This window comes from Schistocerca serialis, chromosome 1, assembly GCF_023864345.2.
Source record: "Schistocerca serialis cubense isolate TAMUIC-IGC-003099 chromosome 1, iqSchSeri2.2, whole genome shotgun sequence".
NCBI classification, from domain to species: domain Eukaryota; kingdom Metazoa; phylum Arthropoda; class Insecta; order Orthoptera; family Acrididae; genus Schistocerca; species Schistocerca serialis.
The window spans coordinates 918,124,770-918,140,609 of record NC_064638.1 but is presented as its reverse complement, the minus strand read 5'-3'; the positions used below and the strand labels follow the sequence as shown (position 1 = coordinate 918,140,609).

Below are 15,840 nucleotides of genomic sequence, written 5' to 3'. Positions count from 1 at the left end.
CTGATTGACTCCAAACCTACAACCTTCTTCCTGGTTACAATGACCAGCTATATTCTCACCCACAATTACTTTTCCTTTGAAGACGTCTACAAAAAAATTTCTGGTACAGCAATGAGCATCTGAATGCCACCATCCTATGCCAACCTATTCATGGGCCATCTAGAGGAATCCTTCCTAACCACTTAAAGTCTCAAACCCTCAACTGGTTCAGATCATTGATGACTTCTTCGTGATCCGGACCAAAGGTGAGGCCACTCTACACACATTCCTACAAACTCTCAACACATTCACCCCCATTTTCTTGACCTGGTTGTTCTCAACTCAACATGCCACCTTCCTCAATTCTGACCTCCACTTAAGGATGGTTATATCAGTATCTGCATGAACATCAAACCTACCAACCAACAGCAATATCTCCGCTTCAACAACTGCCACTAATTTCACAACAAGAAGTCCCATCCATTCTGCTTAGCCACACCAGATTGTCACATGTGTAATGATTAGAGTCATCCTCTAAATATGCCAGGACCTCATTGCAGCCTTCATACACTGAAATTACCCTCCAAACCTTGTCCAGAAACAGATCTCCCTTGCTTTGTCTCCCCAGTCACCTTCCACCCACCCACATAACCACTATCTGATGACAAAGGAGCACTCCTTTTGTGACAGTGTTCCAACCAGGACTGGAGTAGCTGAATCACATTCTCTACCAGGGTTTTGACTATCTCTCACCATACCCTGAAATGAGAAATATCCTCCCCACCCCTCCAACAGTGGTAGTCCGACACTCACCCAACTTACAAAATATTGGAACATCTGAGAACTGTATTTCGAAAAAATGGGTACTAAGAGTGGCAGATTCAACGTGCTCTCCGCCCAACCACTGCAGCACAACCTGTTGAGATGGATGAAGTCATGAGGGAGGAGGTAGGCACTGCATTTATTCCATACACAGGCACACTCTCAGGGAAAATCGCCCGCATTCTGAAGAAACACCGGGTCGGAACAGTGTTTTGTCCTCCAAATAAAACTCGTGCACTGGTGGGGAGCGCCAAAGATGACCTCGGTTTGAGGAAGGCCGGCATGTACCAGATTCCGTGTCAATGTGGCAAGTCGTATATTGGTCAGACGATGCGTACCGTCGAAGATTGATGCTGTGAACACCAGGGGCACACTCGACTGATGTATCCAAGCAAGTCGGCGGTCGCTGAACATTGTTTGTCGGAAAATCACGCCATGGAGTATGAACGCACGAGGATTCTGGTACAGACGTCGAGATACTGGGACAGCGTTGTTAGAGAGGCCATCGAAATTCGCACCAATGACGACCTCATAAACCGTGACTGTGGCTATAATCTTAGCAAGGCTTGGGAACCAGCGATTGGGTTAATCAAGAGTAAATCGAGCAAACGTATAGTTGTGACGACCACGGCGGACAGAGCCGTCACAACGACGTCATCTCAGACGCCGTCGCAATCTGTTCCACCGCGCGACCGTGGCGCGGGGCGCGGACGGCGAAGGGAGCGCGCCGCGGGCGGAGGGTATTTAAATCGGCCGCCACCGCGACCGAATCCAGTTCCCTCTGAGCAGCCATAGCGTATGGATCTCCGTGCCGGCACGTTCACAGGAGCTCAGTCCGTCAGTTCACCTGATGATGGCGACATGTATGATCGCTACCTGCTTCAGTGATATCACAGATGCCACTTAATACATAACAGACAGGGCCATCTGGGAAAGTAGCCATGTGATCTATCAATTTCCCTGCAACCACTGAGGTTCATTCTACGTAGGCATGATAAACTGTCTTTCTGCATGAGACAGCTGGACCATCCAGCTGCTAAGCATGCTTCCGAACACAATGTCCTTCAATTTAATGTCTGCTTCACTGCCTGTGCCATCTGGACTCTTCTCATCAACACCAGACTTTGTGAATAGTACAGGTGAGAATTCACCCTGCAATATATTCTTTGTTCCTGTCATCCTCCTGGCCTCAATCTTTGCTAGTTCCTGTACTCTACTTGTCTATCCCCTTCCCTGCTTCTGCTCCACACTCCAGTACCACACATACCTCCCATCCGATAAGCACACCTACATAGTCTGTAACATTAAGTGATTGCCTTATCATTTTAAATCATTCACTAATTGAGCAGTCGCTCGACAACAGCTACAGTTAGCAAATAATGTTGCGAGAATGTAAAAGGTTAACGACCTGAGACGTAACTTGTTTATTGTCGAAGCGCCGTCAGAGATGCAGTGAGTTATTGACTTTGAAAACCGCGGCGCGAAAAACGGACAGAAGAAGAACACTTTTACACATTTTTTTGATGTACGAGATATTCTTGATGAACAGTTACTCATTCTTCTCTTGTCTCTTGTAACTTGTGTCGGACGTGCATGTCTTGCCACCGTATTATTATCGTTAAAAATAATATTATTTTAGTGTAAAATAAAAGTGCAATACTAAAAGTGCAATACTGCATAGCAGTAGATTTATTGTGCGACGTGTATGTGAAAACGTCAAAGGAATTATTTTTATTACGAGAAGAGAAGTGCCAGTCAAAACGGCATCCATGTTAAATCTTTCATTGCAGTGTAAGTTCATCTATTAATTGCCATAAATTCAGATTTAAATGGAATTGGTGTATGGACTATTTATTTAATATAGAATCTATGTCTCAGTCCTTCATGAAGTTATTTAATTTTCTTTATGTTTCTGCCAAATAGAGAGTTCACAGTCACGAATTCATTCGTCGAAATCGGACGGAAGTTGTATGCGGCGAAATATTTTCTCCGCACCATATTCTACTGGTAAATGCATGATAAACTACGGTCCCTTAGCAAATTCACGTTGAGCTATCCAAAAATAATTATATTTTGAATAGGCATTTACTCTCCTCTGCAATGCAGCTTCCGACTGATCAGACAATCCAACAAGAAACAGCCACACACAGTCGGCATTCGCAAATATATTTCCACCGCTGATTATAGCTATATGTCACAGCACAAAAGTAAACATATTGTTATAATCAGCAACTACGAACAGGGACATTTATAACTGTATGTTTATGTATACACATTACGTAAGCATATCGTTATAAGTCCTCTCCCTGTCTCCACCATGTCCAAGCTCAAACACACAGGCAGCTCTAGCAATTTCCCACTCCTCTACCCTACTTTACCTCTCTCTTCATGTCCCATGCCTCTTCATTACCACCACAGCCCACCCCAACTGGACTGCTGTTCACCTCAGATACATTCACTGATGGGGCTTAGTGCACAGAGATTACTGTGGCCACATGTGTCTGAGCTGTGTTTGTGAGAACATGTGTGAACTTTCTACTTCTGATGAAGGACTTAGTCCAAAAGCTGAATACTTCTAGCATTCGTCTTCATTGCACCTCTATGTGGTAAACAGCAGTCTACCTTTCCAAATTGTTGTCGAGAGATTTTTCTGTCACTAGAAATCTGAAAGTATGCTCCATATTATAACATTTGTTTTGATGAAAAACTGAGTTGCAAAGTTTTCGGAAAAAAGGAGACAATGGATGTCAGTCGAAGCCAATATCACGCACAATCAATTCATTCAAAATCTCTGAAAATGATTTCCAGTTGATGCCTGGGACTAATTAGTGATGGCACACGGGTTTATGGTGAAATGTTTTGACATTGGAATTCCAAGAGCCCTTCGGCATATTCAGTCCAAACAACAGCAATATCTCTTGAGTTAAAAATAGTTTCCAAACACTGAAAACTGTAAAAATTGTGGAGCATAATTATGAAAATGTAACAACCATAGACTCATAAGCTGATATGGACACAAAGTATTAGTAAATGTAACATGAAGCATTACAATGTAATGTCCAATAAAGGTAGATATTATAACAGATGCTAATAACAGGTACTTTAGTCATCAATAATATACTCTCCTTTACTATTTACAACAGTCTACCAATGCTGGTACAACTTTCTGATTCTGTGAATGAAGAAATCACATGGTTTTCCAGCGATTAACTTGTCAAGCCATGTTCGGAGCACATTTTCATCATGAAACGAAGTTCCTTGAACAGTTTTCAATAGAGAGAGGAAAGATGAAAATCTCAGGGTGCAAGACCAGATGAATAAGGTGGTGCAGAATGAGTTCCCAAACCAACTTCTGTATAGTGTTTGTTGTCAGTCTAGGAGAATGCGGGCAGACATCATCGTGTAGTAGTATCACTTCACGCAGTCTTCCCGATCATCGTTCTTGGATTGTGTCTGCAAGATGTTTCAGTTGTTGACACAGCAGTGATGGTCATACATCAAGGAAGCAATTCACAGTATGCCACAGTTTTGCAGTTCCACCAGATGCATAATGTTATCTTTTGTGGATGCGTTCAGGCCTTTGTACAGGGAGTTGCTCTGTTTGGACTCAGCTTTTCCTTTCTTTTCTTTGTTGTTGTTGTTGTTGTGGTCTTCAGTCCTGAGACTGGTTTGATGCAGCTCTCCATGCTCCTCTATCCTGTGCAAGCTTTTTCATCTCCCAGTACCTACTGCAACCTACATCCTTCTGAATCTGCTTAGTGTATTCATCTCTTGGTCTCCCTCTACGATTTTTACCCTCCACGCTGCCCTCCAATACTAAATTGGTGATCCCTTGATGCCTCAGAACATGTCCTACCAACCGATCCCTTCTTCTGGTCAAGTTGTGCCACAAACTTCTCTTCTCCCCAATCCTATTCAATACTTCCTCATTAGTTATGTGATCTACCCATCTAATCTTCAGCATTCTTCTGTAGCACCACATTTCGAAAGCTTCTATTCTCTTCTTGTCCAAACTATTTATCGTCCATGTTTCACTTCCATACATGGCTACACTCCATACGAATACTTTCAGAAATGACTTCCTGACACTTAAATCAATACTGGATGTTAACAAATTTCTCTTCTTCAGAAACGCTTTCCTTGCCATTGCCAGCCTATATTTTATATCCTCTCTACTTCGACCATCATCAGTTATTTTGCTCCCCAAATAGCAAAACTCCTTTACTACTTTAAGTGCCTCATTTCCGAATCTAATTCCCTCAGCATCACCTGACTTAATTAGACTACATTCCATTATCCTTGTTTTGCTTTTGTTGATGTTCATCTTATATCCTCCTTTCAAGACACTGTCCATTCCATTCAACTGCTCTTCCAAGTCCTTTGCTGTCTCTGACAGAATTACAATGTCATCGCCGAACCTCAAAGTTTTTATTTCTTCTCCATGAATTTTAATACCTACTCCAAATTTTTCTTTTGTTTCCTTTACTGCTTGCTCAATATACAGATTGAACAACATCGGGGAGAGGCTACAACCCTGTCTTACTCCCTTCCCAACCACTGCTTCCCTTCCATGTCCCTCGACTCTTATAACTGCCATCTGGTTTCTGTACAAATTGTAAATAGCCTTTCGCTCCCTGTATTTTACCCCTGCCACCTTTAGAATTTGAAAGCGAGTATTCCAGTCAACATTGTCAAAAGCTTTCTCTAAGTCTACAAATGCTAGAAACGTAGGTTTGCCTTTCCTTAATCTTTCTTCTAAGATAAGTCGTAAGGTCAGTACTGCCTCACGTGTTCCAGTGTTTCTACGGAATCCAAACTGATCTTCCCCGAGGTTGGCTTCTACTAGTTTTTCCATTCGTCTGTAAAGAATTCGTGTTAGTATTTTGCAGCTGTGACTTATTAAGCTGATAGTTCGGTAATTTTCACATCTGTCAACACCTGCTTTCTTTGGGATTGAAATTATTATATTCTTCTTGAAGTCTGAGGGTATTTCGCCTGTTTCATACATCTTGCTCACCAGATGGTAGAGTTTTGTCAGGACTGGCTCTCCCACGGCCGTCAGTAGTTCCAATGGAATATTGTCTACTCCGGGGGCCTTGTTTCGACTCAGGTCATTCAGTGCTCTGTCAAACTCTTCACGCAGTATCATATCTCCCATTTCATCTTCATCTACATCCCCTTCCATTTCCATAATATTGTCCTCAAGTACATCGCCCTTGTATAGACCCTCTATATACTCCTTCCACCTTTCTGCTTTCCCTTCTTTGCTTAGAACTGGATTTCCATCTGAGCTCTTGATATTCATATAAGTCGTTCTCTTATCTCCAAAGGTCTCTTTAATTTTCCTGTAGGCGGTATCTATCTTACCCCTAGTGAGATAGGCCTCTACATCCTTACATTTGTCCTCTAGCCATACCTGCTTAGCCATTTTGCACTTCCTGTCGATCTCATTTTTGAGACGTTTGTATTCCTTTTTGCCTGTTTCACTTACTGCATTTTTATATTTTCTCCTTTCATCAATTAAATTCAATATTTCTTCTGTTACCCAAGGATTTCTACTAGCCCTCGTCTTTTTACCTACTTGATCCTCTGCTGCCTTCACTACTTCATCCCTCAAAGCTACCCATTCTTCTTCTACTGTATTTATTTTCCCCATTCCTGTCAATTGCTCCCTTATGCTCTCCCTGAATCTCTGTACAACCTCTGGTTCTTTTAGTTTATCCAGGTCCCATCTCCTTAAATTCCCACCTTTTTGCAGTTTCTTCAGTTTTAATCTACAGGTCATAACCAATAGATTGTGGTCAGAGTCCACATCTGCCCCTGGAAATGTCTTACAATTTAAAACCTGGTTCCTAAATCTCTGTCTTACCATTATATAATCTATCTGATACCTTTTAGTATCTCCAGGGTTCTTCCACGTATACAACCTTCTTTCATGATTCTTAAACCAAGTGTTAGTTATGATTATGTTGTGCTCTGTGCAAAATTCGACCAGGCGGCTTCCTCTTTCATTTCTGTCCCCCAATCCATATTCACCTACTATGTTTCCTTCTCTCCCTTTTCCTACACTCGAATTCCAGTCACCCATGACTATTAAATTTTCGTCTCCCTTCACAATCTGAATAATTTCTTTTATTTCATCATACATTTCTTCAATTTCTTCGTCATCTGCAGAGCTAGTTGGCATATAAACTTGTACTACTGTAGTAGGCGTGGGCTTCGTATCTATCTTGGCCACAATAATGCGTTCACTATGCTGTTTGTAGTAGCTTACCCGCGTTCCTATTTTCCTATTCATTATTAAACCTACTCCTGCATTACCCCTATTTGATTTTGTGTTTATAACCCTGTAGTCACCTGACCAGAAGTCTTGTTCCTCCTGCCACCGAACTTCACTAATTCCCACTATATCTAACTTCAACCTATCCATTTCCCTTTTTAAATTTTCTAACCTACCTGGCCGATTAAGGGATCTGACATTCCACGCTCCGATCCGTAGAACGGATTTTATGTTAACATAAAGACACCATTTCAAATCACCATTAATCATACTGGATAGGAATGGTCGATGTTGTTTACAAGCCAACTGATGACGATTAAGCAGAGATGCACATATGACCGGCGACTGCTTTTTGGCTTAAGAGCATGCATTACCCATGTACACAATTTTTTTAAACTTCTCCATTACATGCAAATGTCGCACAATGGTGGAATAATCACAGCTCATCACATTGCCACTTCTCAAGAACTCAGACATGGATCACTGTGGTTAATGCTTTTAAATGATCTCCATCAAACAAAGAACGTCAAAATGATCCTCCTCAATACAAGAAAACCATATGCAACATTCAAATGTTGGTGACAGAAAGCCCTAAGGCATCCCTGCCAAACAACACACAAAATAAATTAATTAATTACATTTTCAGCTATCAGTTAAGATAATCTACCTTTCCCTCTCTTTTTAAGGTTTAGATTGTGTCGTGCGTTTCACCATGACCCACTAGCAGTAACTAGCACAGCTCTGATGAGAGACCGACCCAAAGCCAACAACAAACAGGAAAATTCCCGGTTAACTCACCTTGTCACTCTGTTCATCCAACTTTGATTATGTGGCTGCAGAATCTCGACAAAGCTCATATTTGTGTAAGAGCCAGCTACACCAATTTTATCCAGATAACTCTTGATATTCTATATTCATAGCCAGACACTTGCTGCTTTCCCAATATCATTGCCAGATCCATTTTATTCAAATCTCTAACTAGTATCTCCGTTCTCACTGACTTGCTAAGAAGAAGAACCTCAATGTCCTCTATTGTCTAACTAAAATAAATACTAGGGATTACAATGCTTGTGACCTCGTACCTCTGTTTAGCTTTTTCCTGCAACTGTTCTCGTACACCTCTCCCATGACTGCTACCTACCAGCAAGATCTTTCTACACTCCTGGAAATGGAAAAAAGAACACATTGACACCGGTGTGTCAGACCCACCATACTTGCTCCGGACACTGCGAGAGGGCTGTACAAGCAATGATCACACGCACGGCACAGCGGACACACCAGGAACCGCGGTGTTGGCCGTCGAATGGCGCTAGCTGCGCAGCATTTGTGCACCGCCGCCGTCAGTGTCAGCCAGTTTGCCGTGGCATACGGAGCTCCATCGCAGTCTTTAACACTGGTAGCATGCCGCGACAGTGTGGACGTGAACCGTATGTGCAGTTGACGGACTTTAAGCGAGGGCGTATAGTGGGCATGCGGGAGGCCGGGTGGACGTACCGCCGAATTGCTCAACACGTGGGGCGTGAGGTCTCCACAGTACATCGATGTTGTCGCCAGTGGTTGGCGGAAGGTGCACGTGCCCGTCGACCTGGGACCGGACCGCAGCGACGCACGCATGCACGCCAAGACCGTAGGATCCTACGCAGTGCCGTAGGGGACCGCACCGCCACTTCCCAGCAAATTAGGGACACTGTTGCTCCTGGGGTATCGGCGAGGACCATTCGCAACCGTCTCCATGAAGCTGGGCTACGGTCCCGCACACTATTAGGCTGTCTTCCGCTCACGCCCCAACATCGTGCAGCCCGCCTCCAGTGGTGTCGCGACAGGCGTGAATGGAGGGACGAATGGAGACGTGTCGTCTTCAGCGATGAGAGTCGCTTCTGCCTTGGTGCCAATGATGGTCGTATGCGTGTTTGGCGCCGTGCAGGTGAGCGCCACAATCAGGACTGCATACAACCGAGGCACACAGGGCCAACACCCGGCATCATGGTGTGGGGAGCGATCTCCTACACTGGCCGTACTCCACTGGTGATCGTCGAGGGGACACTGAATAGTGCACGGTACATCCAAACCGTCATCGAACCCATCGTTCTACCATTCCTAGACCGGCAAGGGAACTTGCTGTTCCAACAGGACAATGCACGTCTGCATGTATCCCGTGCCACCCAACGTGCTCTAGAAGGTGTAAGTCAACTACCCTGGCCAGCAAGATCTCCGGATCTGTCCCCCATTGAGCATGTTTGGGACTGGATGAAGCGTCGTCTCACGCGGTCTGCACGTCCAGCACGAACGCTGGTCCAACTGAGGCGCCAGGTGGAAATGGCATGGCAAGCCGTTCCACAGGACTACATCCAGCATCTCTACGATCGTCTCCATGGGAGAATAGCAGCCTGCATTGCTGCGAAAGGTGGATATACACTGTACTAGTGCCGACATTGTGCATGCTCTGTTGCCTGTGTCTATGTGCCTGTGGTTCTGTCAGTGTGATCATGTGATGTATCTGACCCCAGGAATGTGTCAATAAAGTTTCCCCTTCCTGGGACAATGAATTCACGGTGTTCTTATTTCAATTTCCAGGAGTGTATTTCTATCGTATTCAGGTGCCACACAATTTCTTAGATTCTTATTAATGATGTGCTGCACCCTACTTTATTCTGAAGGTGAATGAAGCCCCTCCCCTTCATTAGTTAACAGACTACATCTATTACTGAACTCAACGGCAACAGAGAAAAGCCAGCAGCTGAATAGTATACATGGAGGAATAGCTTTTTCTAAGTAATTACGATAGTTCTCAGTTTGCATATAATAGTGCTAGTTATAATTTATTGTTAGTATACTTACCAAAGTAGCCAGTAGTGGTTGCTTCTGCCTGTTATGTATAACTTGATTCATTCCACACTCCTAAAAGCACTCTTTCATATTGGTCTTTACACTGATAGCTTGCACTATGCTGGTGACACTTTTCAGAGGCATCTGAAAATCTGTGGAGGAATGGCAGCCCATTCTGCCTCACAAACCGAAACCACAGAAGATAGTAATGTTGGACGCTGGGGTCTGGAATGAAGTTGATGTTCTAGCTCATTCCAAAGGTGTTCCATTGAGTTCATGAGGGACTCTGAGCAGGCCAATCCATACTGTCCACAAACCACTGCCTCACAGATGCTGCTTTATGACAGGTTACACAACCAATTCCCATCTCCAAACTGTTCCTCTACTGTACACAGGACATAATGCAGTAAAATGTGTACATGTAATTCTGTATTTCTTAAGCACAATAAGGGGACACACCCTAACCTTGAGAAGCAACAACAATCCACAATACCACACTCTCTGTACTTCACTGTTGAAAGTACACATGACGACAGGTAATGTTCTCCAGGACTTCATCAAACCCCAACTCTTCCATTGGGGTGTGTATCCCCTCGTTACATATCTGGTCTTTTTTTAAATTAAAATTTATTTGAACTGGCCATGAAAAATTCCTATATTTCATATAAAATCATGAATTCCCATTTTAAGATAGAGAAAATTAAATAATAAAGAGCTAATGGAATAGAGTATTATATGCAAAGTAGCAAGGGGCTTTATTCAGAGAGTTTCTAAGGAATGTCCCTTTTGTTTCACAACTACTATGTAAACTCAGTGCATGTATTGTTTATGTGTTTAGCATCTGGCAGTTAGCAACTGGGAGTCTTTGTGTTCAAGGTTTTACTGTCTGAGCTTCTAGCGTTTGAGTCCTGAGTATTCACGTAGTCTTTGGATTCGAGATTTTAGTGTCTGAGCTTTTAGTGTTTGAGTCCTGAGTATTTGTATCTCTTAAGCTCTTGTGCCACAGCATGAACTAGTTAATTTTGTTGGAAGCTGGGCTAATTAAAAGTAAATTTCTGTTCGTTTAATTTATTGTCAAAGGTACAAAAACTGACAGGACTGAGATAACACAGCGAACACCTCAATCTACAAAAGATCGGTATCATTAATTTCATTTTAAGAACTTCAGTTGTTGCCAAAGCTACTACTCAAACATTGTGTTGCAACTTGGCTTTCGATTTTGTATCTTGTTTGGACATTTATTATCGGGATAAAGTGTGACCATTCACAGTAGAGAATCGTATCAAAGAACCAGTGTTAATAAAAACTGAGTTAAGGAAAAATTATAGTGTCCTATTATTTCAAACAGATTATCATGAGAAGTGAACCATGTAGTGGATTATCTCTGAACAACAACAATAATAATAATTTTTTTTATTATTATCATTATAGTTCATTACATATTAATATTAAAGGGAAGAGTTTTCAACAAACAAACATCATGCTGTGTCAAATGAACCAGGTGTCTTTTGAAGGAACTAACTCCGTGTACACGCGCTACACAAATCAAAGATATCAATTTATTTTGTAACACACCTAGTAACTGCTAATGAGCACTTATTAACAAGAGAGTCTGACTCATATTAGTGCAAAGAGTGCAACAAGTATTGACTGCAATAACAGGTAGTGTTGTGTCACCTCGCTTTCATGTATCTTGGTTAGGTGAAGCGTTCCGGCTGGGTGTAGAAAAAGGACATTACACTTTTGCTGATCGTGGAAGTGCCAGTAGACATCAATCATCCCAAATCCTCAAGTGTCGTTTAGCAGTGACTACAAAAATGTGAGTGCTAGTTGCTGGTAACACCTTGGAATACACAAGTGATTCTTTCCACTAATTTCATGCAGTTTTTAGAAATCACTATCCTCAATGCTCAATGGCCCTGTCTGTCATATATGAGGTCTGCCAGGTCTTGATTTAGCTGTATTTGTTCTTTCATATTTACACTTCACAATTACATCAGCAATAGCCATCTTAGTGAGCTTTAGAAGAGTTGAAATTACCCTAATGGATCTGTTAGTCAGATGACATCCAGTTAGTAGTCCACGTTCAAAGACAATGAGCTCTCCTGACTGACCCATTTTGCTGTTACTGCTTCTTTTTTGACAACACAATACTCCCTGCCTGTTTGTCACTGGTGAGCCCACCTCTCACATCATCTAGCTGTTGATTCTACATTACACAGGGGTGTTTGGATACATTTGATCCGACTGTATATAGAACTTGATGTGTGAACGAATGAATGAAATTCAACCTACTCCCCTTTCTTGTTACTTTTTCCCACAATTCAAACTGCACTAATTTAATTTTTGCAGTCTTAGCCTCTGCCTGAAGGGCACCACTCTTCACCTCTTTTTCTGCTACTTTTCTATTTTTTAAACATAACCTACATACAGAAGTGAGAGCCTCCTTGGAAATCCTACTTCTGACCCATTGCAGTTGCCTAAGTGAAATCACAGTTCACAAACCCAAACAGTTAACTAATCTGTGGCAGCCACAATGAGTGTCATTCAAAGTGTAAAGAATGTACATACTTCACAGTAAACTAAAATTTAAGATTTGAAAAGATAGAAGCCACAACATAAAAAGGTACATTTTAAAAAAATGAAAGTAGTTTAGACAGAGAAGAGACTGAGCACACCGCAAAATTTTTTAAAAAGTCACTGAACTAACCTGTCAAGCAAAGCAATGGTATTAAGAACATCTGTAAGACCAGCTTTCTTGTAGAGGCTTTCTGTTGGATGGCCATGGACAGCTATTGAGAGTAGAAGCCTTAATGGTGTGGCAGCTACATCATGCAATGTTATCTCCTTTTTTCCTGTTTCACTCCAACTGCTTGTTTCTGACATCATTGCAGAGAAAAATGGAGAGCTCCTACACAATATATCTCGGTCTGCAGTTATCCTTGTTCCACAGTCTAATAGGATGGTCACATATTTGTCGCCTGTTGTCTCCTGTGTGCACAAATGGACCATTAATAAATATTTGCTGTAAATTTATTACCTTAATATTGCTGAAACTGGCAAACAAAATAAGATTTTGGATTCTTTAGCCTACTATGGAACATATCTCAATACAAACTGGTGTGCATATAGTGCACCCGAATTATTTCAATCACAAATAGGAAATGGGAAGAAAATGTGTCAGTCCTACTGATTGTAAAATTCCTCTAATTTTACCACTGTGGTCATTATATGAGAGAAAGTAATGTTTCTTAACTCATGCTGGAATATGACATTCTGAATTTTGAGATTAAGGCTCCCTGCAGTGCTGATTATTATTCTTGTAATGTATCCCAATGGGATCTGCTGAGCATTTTTTTAATGCACTTGCACTGACTAACAAATCAATTACAAATCATGCTGCTCCGCTGTGAATTTTCTCCCTCTCATCCATTAATCCAAGTTGGTAAGGGGTCCCATGAATCACTCAAACAAGATTTTTTAAGCAACCATTATCTTACATGAATATAAAGGACAAATGTGAGGGTTTGGAAGCATAATTCATCATGGGAAAGATAGCTACTGCCTACAAGAAAATTAAAGAAGTCTTTGGAGAAGCTGCATGAATATCAAGAGCTCAGATGAAAATCGGTCCTAACCAAAGAAGGAGAAGCTGAAAGGTGGAAGGAGTATATAGCGGGTACATACAAGGAAGACAAACTTGAAAGCAATATTATAGAAAGGGGAAAGGATGTAGATGAGGATGAGATAGGAGATACGATACTGCAAGAAGAATGTGACAGAGCACTGAAAAACTTAAGTCAAAGCAAGGCCCTGGGAACAGACAACATACCCTCAGAACTACTGATATCCTCGGGAAAGGAGCCACCACAAAATTATTCAATCTACTGTGCAAGATGTATGAGAATAGCAAAATACTCTCGGACTTCATGAAGAACGTAATAATTACAATTCCAATGAAAGCAGGCACTGAAAGGAGTGAAAATTACCAAAGTAACAATTTAATAAATCATGGTTGCAAAATACTAATACCAATTCTTTATAGAAGAATGGAAAAACTGGTAGAAGCCAGCCTTGCGGAACATCAGTTTGGATTTCCGAGAAATATACACTCCTGGAAATTGAAATAAGAACACCGTGAATTCATTGTCCCAGGAAGGGGAAGCTTTATTGACACATTCCTGGGGTCAGATACATCACATGATCACACTGACAGAACCACAGGCACATAGACACAGGCAACAGAGCATGCACAATGTCGGCACTAGTACAGTGTATATCCACCTTTCGCAGCAATGCAGGCTGCTATTCTCCCATGGAGACGATCGTAGAGATGCTGGATGTAGTCCTGTGGAACGGCTTGCCATGCCATTTCCACCTGGCGTCTCAGTTGGACCAGCGTTCGTGCTGGACGTGCAGACCGCGTGAGACGACGCTTCATCCAGTCCCAAACATGCTCAATGGGGGACAGATCCGAAGATCTTGCTGGCCAGGGTAGTTGACGTACACCTTCTAGAGCACGTTGGGTGGCACGGGAAACATGCGGACGTGCATTGTCCTGTTGGAACAGCAAGTTCCCTTGCCGGTCTAGGAATGGTAGAACGATGGGTTCGATGACGGTTTGGATGTACCGTGCACTATTCAGTGTCCCCTCGACGATCACCAGTGGTGTACGGCCAGTGTAGGAGATCGCTCCCCACACCATGATGCCGGGTGTTGGCCCTGTGTGTCTCGGTTGTATGCAGTCCTGATTGTGGCGCTCACCTGCACGGCGCCAAACACGCATATGACCATCATTGGCACCAAGGCAGAAGCGACTCTCATCGCTGAAGACGACACGCCTCCATTCGTCCCTCCAATCACGCCTGTCGCGACACCACTGGAGGCGGGCTGCACGATGTTGGGGCGTGAGCGGAAGACGGCCTAACGGTGTGCGAGACCGTAGCCCAGCTTCATGGAGACGGTTGCGAATGGTCCTCGCCGATACCCCAGGAGCAACAGTGTCCCTAATTTGCTGGGAAGTGGCGGTGCGGTCCCCTACGGCACTGCGTAGGATCCTATGGTCTTGGCGTGCATCCGTGCGTCACTGCGGTCCGGTCCCAGGTCGACGGGCACGTGCACCTTCCGCCGACCACTGGCGACAACATCGATGTACTGTGGAGACCTCACGCCCCACGTGTTGAGCAATTCGGCGGTACGTCCACCCGGCCTCCCGCATGCCCACTATACGCCCTCGCTTAAAGTACGTCAACTGCACATACGGTTCACGTCCACGCTGTTGCGGCATGCTACCAGTGTTAAAGACTGCGATGGAGCTCCATATGCCACGGCAAACTGGCTGACACTGACGGCGGCGGTGCACAAATGCTGCGCAGTTAGCGCCATTCGACGGCCAACACCGCGGTTCCTGGTGTGTCCGCTGTGCCGTGCGTGTGATCATTGCTTGTACAGCCCTCTCGCAGTGTCCGGAGCAAGTATGGTGGGTCTGACACACCGGTGTCAATGTGTTCTTTTTTCCATTTCCAGGAGTGTAGTAACACAGAGAGCAATACTTGCCCTACAACTGCAATCACAAGATAGGTTAATAAGGAAAGGCAAATGTACGTTTATAGCATTCGTAGACTTAGAGAAAGCTTTTGACAATGTCTGGATCACTCTCTTTGAAATTCTGAAGGTAGAAAGGATAAAATACAGGAAGCAAAAGGCTACTTACAACTTGTACAGAAACCAGATGGCAATCATAAGAGTCAGATGGCAATCATAAGAGTTGAGGGGCATGAAAGGGAAACAGTGGTTCAGTAGGGTATGAGATAGGGTTGTAGCCTATCCCTGATGTTATTCAATCTGTAGACGGAGACAGCAATAAAGGAAACCAAAGAAAAATTTAGAGTAGGAATTGAAGTTCAGGAAGGAGAAATAAAAAAATTGAGGTT

The 15,840-nt window shown here is 43.1% G+C and overlaps 1 protein-coding gene across 2 annotated transcripts in view; it reads right to left on the bottom strand.

The window, feature by feature from the left end:
• Positions 1 to 15,840, bottom strand: part of LOC126412290 (armadillo repeat-containing protein 5-like) — a 227,696-nt gene that overhangs the window by 35,083 nt on the left and 176,773 nt on the right. For both annotated transcript variants that reach the window (XM_050081806.1, XM_050081816.1), the window contains one exon: positions 12,618 to 12,898. In XM_050081806.1, coding sequence (XP_049937763.1) covers positions 12,618 to 12,898 — 281 coding nt within the window. The remainder of the gene's footprint in view (positions 1 to 12,617; positions 12,899 to 15,840) is intronic.